At 38.3% G+C, this 7,578-nt stretch overlaps 1 protein-coding gene across 1 annotated transcript; it reads right to left on the reverse strand.

Annotated features, from left to right (window-relative positions):
• Positions 1-292: 292 nt before the first annotated feature.
• On the reverse strand, positions 293-2,877 carry LOC124266965 (cytochrome P450 2C28-like). The gene is made up of 6 exons (XM_046701818.1): positions 2,791-2,877; positions 2,184-2,396; positions 1,895-2,009; positions 1,555-1,745; positions 705-832; positions 293-503 (listed from the first exon to the last, which is right to left on the reverse strand). Exons 1-6 carry the CDS (start codon positions 2,875-2,877, stop codon positions 293-295), a joined length of 945 nt encoding a protein of 314 aa, XP_046557774.1.
• Positions 2,878-7,578: the final 4,701 nt, after the last annotated feature.

A 7,578-nucleotide genomic window follows, 5' to 3' on the forward strand; every position in this document is an offset into this window, starting at 1 on the left:
GGTGGGATAAGCCATGTGACTACTAACCTTCAAGCTGCTCACATCAGCTATCCGGGTTAATAATAATACCACATAATGGAATAGCGCTATAAAAGTGGACTGTTATTGTTATTATCTTATCAATATCAACGATTACAGGTTTAGGTTAAAATGTGTTACAATTCGCGCTTTGTATTTTGATACAGGTATACAGCTACGCTGCTTAATCATCTAGGACAATGGAAGACTACACGACAGAACACTTGTCTACCACTTAGGACAAATCTCAAATGTGTGTCGGACATTGCAACTTTCAGAGTCTCGGTTTGAACTGCAGCTTGTATGGAGGTGGTTGTAAGAGAAATTTACTCTCATATGTGCGGGGGTCGGATGAAGGGAAAGGCTCAGATGTATCACGAGTCAGGTCGAAGTTTTGCAGGATGGACGTCAGTCCAAGAAATATCCTGACTCGGGACAGCTTCTCACCAATACAAGAACGCTTTCCGATACCAAACGTCAGCAATCTGCAATGAAACACTTAAAATCATGTACGTTCATTTTAATACATCTCCGTATATGATTTTGGTTTTAACGATCTTTGCTTGAAAATCAGCCTTTTCATCAGTTTGGCAAATGTTTGGCAAGGCCAGTCTGTCTAAGCTTTCATTCCCCCACCTGTATGATTTAACTGAAATCATGTTCTTTCTTGTCTCATGCATGTTTACCTCTGACGCTTCTCATCCTCTGGTGGAAGCAGTTCGCCATGTTCATCCAAGAATCTGGTTGGGTCAAACGTGAAGGGATTCTCCCAAAATGATTCGTCGTTGTGTACACGCCACACGTTGTAAATAACCTTAATGAAGACAGATTCAAGTCAGTTTTGTTAGTAATATATGTGTCTTAATATCAAAGAATAAACTTGTACTGCAATACTCTAGGGTAATCTCATTACCTTTACCAATTTCATATGAGTGAGTGTGTGAGTAAGTTGAATTTTACGCCGCTTTAACCAATATTCAAGCAAGTGAGTGAGTTAGTTAATATTTAACGTCACATCGGCAATATTTCAGCCATATCGTGACGAGAACATATGTGACATTGAAATGGAAGATATGTATATTACAAAAAACCTGTCGACGAAGGACAGTAAAACAACTAGAATATCACAATTACAACTAAAACTAGTGTGGAAAGTTAAAACTGATAGCACTATTTAGACAATACAATATAAAAACTGGCAACAGATCGCCAACAACTGAAGGTAGATCACCATACTAGGAACCACGGGGACTTACATTACTTTTGCTACCTAATATTCAAGCAATATCAGGGCGGAGGACAATCTCACGGACAGTAATAAAACCTTTTGTCATTGCATGGTGTAATGATTTTATAAGATTGTGTTAGATAATTACACGGTAACTTGTACTTGGACAAATGTGGTTGTCATTTAGGAAAGTATTTTGCGAACTGTAGCCCTTCACCATTACAGAAACCTACCATTGTGCCCTTTGGGATTCTGTAACCATTAAAAGTGCAGTTTTGCGTAGTGTTCCTTGGGCCTGGCAAACTGACAGGAGTGTAGTAACGATGTGATTCTAACTCCACAGCCCTAGTATAGGGCATTTTGTTCCGGTCCTCCAAACCCGGAAGTCGGTCCTTTCCAACCACCCTCTGGATCTCCTCCTGGATCTTCTTCTGAACCTCAGGGAAGTTTACCATTGCAGCTAGGGCATTGTACATGGTTGGTTTTGTTGTGAAGATACCTGTCCACGTAACAGAAAAAGAGTAGTTTGGACCTGGTGCCTGTGAACTATTAATGTCAGGGGAATTGATCATCTGCCTTTCATAACAGGAAAAGGTGCAAAGTTATATCTGCACACAGACAGTTTTAGTAATATTTGTCCAGTATTACCTCCAACAAGGGCATCCATCAGAACTCCTTTTACATTTTCATTCGATATCCTTCCCTCCTCACGTTCTTTTAATAGCAATGTGTAGAGACAATCGGGCATTGTATCTTTGGATTCCTACAAAAAAGGAACATCATTTTGAAATTATGAAAAGCGTTGCATACGATTCCCTTATATACTACAATATTAGATGCATTTCTGTATACAATTCTATTGGCTCCACAGATTCATTCAGACGTCATTCACTTGAGATTTATTGGAAATTAAATGGAATCGGTTTGTGAAAATTACCTGTGAAATTCTGTCAATTATCTCAGCAAAATAGTTGTATCCGTTCTTCATGGTTTGACAAGCTCGTCTCAACTTTGGCATTAACTTCGTACTAAACGGGACATTGTCCATAAGAATCTGGTTCTTATAGTGGAAGAGATACTCAAAATCAGCGGCAACATTTTGACAAATCTCCAGTGTCTGATGGCCAGGCTGAAATCTTTGTCCACAAACCTGAAAAGAAATATAATTAGTCCAGTTGAATGCTTCGGTTATGAGCGTGAATATCTGTAGCAGATAGTCAGTTAGTTGTACCACTACTAATATGTTTCCTGGTTACCATAGATTAAGTCTTCAGATGAAGTCAACAACTTACCAAAAGCAAGATCATGTTGCTGACATATTGATTCAGATCATCCCACGGGTCAAAAGAGACCCGATTTCGTTCTCTGCACCTGTTGATCATTTCTTGTATTTCTGCTTGGGCAAGATGTTCAACATTTTTCAGTGCAGTTCCATATTGTTTTATTCCTCGAAAGGTCAGTTTTCTCAGGTATTGCTGTCTGTCACTGGCCGTCTGGAAAATCATATCATTCGGCAGCAAATGCTTGCTAAAATAGCTGCTCACCCTTCCACTGAAGATGTCAGCATATGGAGGAGAAAGAAGGAGGTCCCTAATGGTGTGGAACCGGTCCAGAATGAGTGCCGGCGTCATTAGGAAATGGACCGTGAATATGCCATCGTATTGGGAACACAATCGAGTGAGATCGTTGACCATTGTAGCTTCCTTTATTTCTAAGAAATTGCCCATTACTAGCAGTGGTTTTGGACCTGGAGGCATCTTGCTATACTTCCGTTTCCACTGATAAATGTAGGCTATAAACAAAACAGCTACCCCCAGTATAATCTCAGTTAACATCGTGTTACGGGGTCACAGATTTTGTGTATGTCTAAAACAGAAAGAGGAAATATTCATGACGGACGTGTTTGCGAAAACATGACAACTGGAAATGAACTAATTTCACCATAACTGCGCATAACCTTCTTATGGAGCTGGCAGCAGACATTCCAGTTTTGAAACTACAATGCACAGCAAATGTCCAAACATGTTGACCCTGATAGCATGAAAATATAATCAGTAAAACGTTTCACAGAAAGACTTGTTTCAGACGTTAGGAGGCTTGTTTAAAATGTCACACATTATCAGGTCGGGTGATCAGTCATTATTCCATGAGATAAATAACAAATTATATGCCAATTTGACTCTACATACATATACAATACACACAAATAGTTACCTGTCCTTGTCTTCGTTCGTGACAACCAGCAAGAATAAACGTCGTAAAATAGCTTTGTGCTGCGATGTTTGGCCCTTACATCTGTGAAGGTTGACGCAGAGATTCTGGTTCGTTATCTTTAAACGCGTCTGAAGAGTGGACCCTATTTATGTACCCTATTTTCTATGACACGTCTGTAATGTGCTCCCAATTTATTCACCTCAGAGCTGGTTGGGAAATGGAGGACAGTAACCTCGTAATCCTATCGCGAATTTATGTTTTTAAAGCTGCATGGCAGTGGTTTGAGCTATAAAATGTCTTGTTGCCAAAGAAAAGCCAACGAGCAATAAATATATTACTGTTTCTCTTTAAAACTTGTTTTCGACTATTTTTGTGATACGATTATGACGCATGCAACAATATAGAAATATTTACACTATTCATTATTTGTTACGAGGCAGGAGTGCAGAGAAAGGGACAGCCAGGTGTACGAGAAGCACGAGCACAAGTGCCGACAAAGTTATGGAGTCATTTACCTGTGCTGTTCTTCTCTTTGCACTCCTCCCTCGTAACAAATAGTGAACTGTGTAAATATTTTAATTTATATAGTTCTTTTCTACTGATATCTAGTTGAAATCATATGTTCATTTTTTAGCTCAGCCATTTTAGTTCTAATCTTTGTAGGAAATCGCTTGTTTTAACAGGAGCTCCGTCTGTGAACTCCAGTCTCGTTGAGTGAGTGAGTGAGTGACTATTTTAACGCCGCTTTTAGCAATATTCCAGCAATATCACGACTAGGGACACCAGAAATGTTCTTCACACATTGTACCCATGTGGGGAATTGAACCCGGGTCTTCGGCTTGACGAGCGAACGCTTTAACCACTCTGCTAACACACCGCCCAGTCTCGTTGAGAGTCCCATGTTCACATGATATATACAATCAGTGAATCACTGAAGGCATACTGGTGATAAAAGCATGACACAATCCTCAAACTGCCAGTTTGTATAAAACCAATCACGTCTTTCAAACGATGCCAACTCACACGGGCAAAAAACCATTTGAGACTTAATGTTTAATAATGTAAATCCGTTACAACTGCAAAGACCAGACACACACACATATGCTTGGCACTGAAAATATAATCCAAATGTATACACAAAGGAATTGCAATCTTATCTCTTTTAAAAAGATGTTCATGATTTAACAATGACTGCGGTATACAAACCCACAGAAAAAAGATAGTGAATTTAGGTCAACTCTCAGTTGTTATTGGTTTGTTTCAGATATGGCCACCTTCGCCTCTGAGTAAGTCTAGGCTTCCATATGCAATTCCCAAGCGTATATTTGTCAACACAGATGACTGCATTCACTGCACCGTCTCGCCTGGTGGCCTGTCGACCTACACTCACCGTAGAATACATCCAGCACAGTGACCCTTATTCACCCTATTGCAGGACATTTTCAGCCGTCGGGGTTTCATGTCGTACAGGCACTGAACCCGGCAATCTGACCCAATTTAGCAACAGTCAAACGTGGATCTAATCCAGCAGAGTCACACTATTTGTTTGTTAATAGTAGCGTCCAGACGACGTGTCAGGATGCTTTGTTCGATTCCCCCACATTCTGAAAAATGTATTTGAATGTCTTGGTGTTGGACATCAGCGTCGCATCTACTACCCTGTGACTGTGTTCCGTTTTCAAAGGTAAGTCATGAAGAAACCTATGACGTATCCACAATCCTAATACTGCATGCATAACGCATCTTGCACCCCGTGACTGTGTGTTTAGTTTTCAAAGGTACGTCATGAAGAAACTCACGCATAATACTCATTCCAAATACTACATGCACTGCATGTTTACATCTTGAACTAAAACAATAGCATCGAGCTTTGGTTTACACATTTTTCCCTTTCTCAGTTCACAATTCACAAAATCTAACCTGGCGTCCTATGACAGATAGTGTTAGCTTTTCGCCAAGATGATCGAGGCATGATTCGGGAAGACAAAAAGGAAAATATGGAAACTATTGCAATTTATTCATGCTGATTATAAGTGACGTACAACAGCTTCAGACATATGTGTCCACATTTCTTAACATGTGAGGTACAATCAAACAGTGAGTGAGTGGCAAGTGAAGTCAAGTGTGTTTATTCACGCCTTTGGACCGTTTGCCCATGTATACATGTTCATTGCAATGCATAATTCATACATACTATTTAGAATAGTTACACATTCAATGATGTTTGCCTTCTTTCAAGGCTTTATATTTATATACTTTGAGCATTAGTGTATCATTGTGTGTCATCATGAGGATCTTAAACTTGAAGATATTTGGATTATTACAAAAATACAATGGGAAATACAAAGTATAATGTTCACACGCAAGTAGAAATTGATATTCATTTTCCACGTCTAATTCACAAAGTGGACATAGTCGTAGACAAGAATCAACATTCCACCATCTGCTTTCATTTACTTTTAGCCTTAATAAACCAGATCTTAATCTTGCATACAAATTTCGATAATTCTCTACAGTGATGGCAGTAAAATATTTTTCTGGAGATAAAAGACTTTTGTACTCCTTATATAATCTATATCTTGTGCTATTTTATAAAACACTATTCCAAGATTGATAAAACCTATTATAGCAACATCTTTAAAGCGTCGAAGAAATATTAAATTATTGCCAACTGATAGGCTAATCCATACAAAACCAAATCCAAGAGTAAACAACAACATACGTATTGATGAAGCATAGTTTGAATATGAACGATTATCTTAATTAACCAACATGCCAATCAACTTCAGCCAATATTTAACAGCCCGACATAAGGCATTGATATATAATGGATATCGGCCACATTCGACGTAAGCTATAGCATTTGGCGTTTGTCGACCAACATTTAGAAATCTTTTACATGCGATAATGTGTACATTTCTATTAAGTCCCCACACCTCAGAGACCGTATAATAAGATGGGTTGAACATGTGAATAATTTTTTTTAATAAAATACAGTAGGGTCAACAGTATTGAATTTATTAATTATGTAATTTAAGTTATGGAGAATTTCCATCAGTGCACGTTTACCTCGGAAAGCTAGATCAGATGCGCAAAGAGTCGTTTTAGAGGTAGAAGAAAAAATAATACCAAGATATCTGTATGTATTAACAGTTGTTATCATTTCATTTTTATAGAACCATTTCTCACATTTTGCCAAACGCCCACCCCTTCTAAATACAACAATATTAGTTTTATCTAGGTTGACACTTAATCCCCAAGTGTCAGCAATTTTTTCTAAAATATTCAGTTCAATCCAGAGATAGTATCAGATACTAAAATGACATCATCAGCAAACATTAGAAATAATATTCAAGCATATCAGGAAATAACTGAACACCATATTTTTCTTTCAAAACAATATAATTTGACAATTCATTGATAAAAAGGTAAAAGGATTGGACTTAATATACAACCTTGTGGTGAATTTAATTTTACGCCGCACTCAGCAATATTCCAGCTATATGACGGCGGTCTGTAAATAATAGTCTGGACCAGACAATCCAGTGGTCAACAGCATGAGCATTGATCTACGACAAGCATGGGTTGCTGAAGATCAATTCTAGCCCGAATCTTAACGTGTATACAACCAAACAGGTTTTTCCCGAAGATTTTAGCGTCATATGAATCTCGAAAGTGTTTTTAATCAATGTTACAACACTAGACCTCTAGTAATGCTTTCAAAACTTTCCATGGTAGACATGTGGAAGGTATTTCCGTAATTGGGGTCTTTTTGACCAACATGATTCAAGTTGCTTGTTTGACGTGCACCATATCTGGCCCTTTTCAAAGTGAACACTTGACATAAACTGAAGTGATGACTGAAACATTTTGTTTGTTTGTTGTGTAACGCCACACTCAGCAATATTCCATCTGTATGACGGCGGTCTATAAATACTCGAGTCTGCTTGCATCTCTCGTCTCACATCACTTTCATGAATGACAAATTCTTCTTTCAATTATGGATATTATTTATGGATAACAACGCCATTATTCTACAACATCATTATCCATTAAGGTATTCTGCCTTTCTTGTTACTCTCCAAGGTCTACAATACCAACCAAACATATCCTGGGTA

Source organism: Haliotis rubra, unplaced genomic scaffold, assembly GCF_003918875.1.
Source record: "Haliotis rubra isolate DU_JTF1 unplaced genomic scaffold, ASM391887v1 Scf129, whole genome shotgun sequence".
In the NCBI taxonomy this organism is placed as follows: Eukaryota; Metazoa; Mollusca; class Gastropoda; order Lepetellida; family Haliotidae; genus Haliotis; species Haliotis rubra.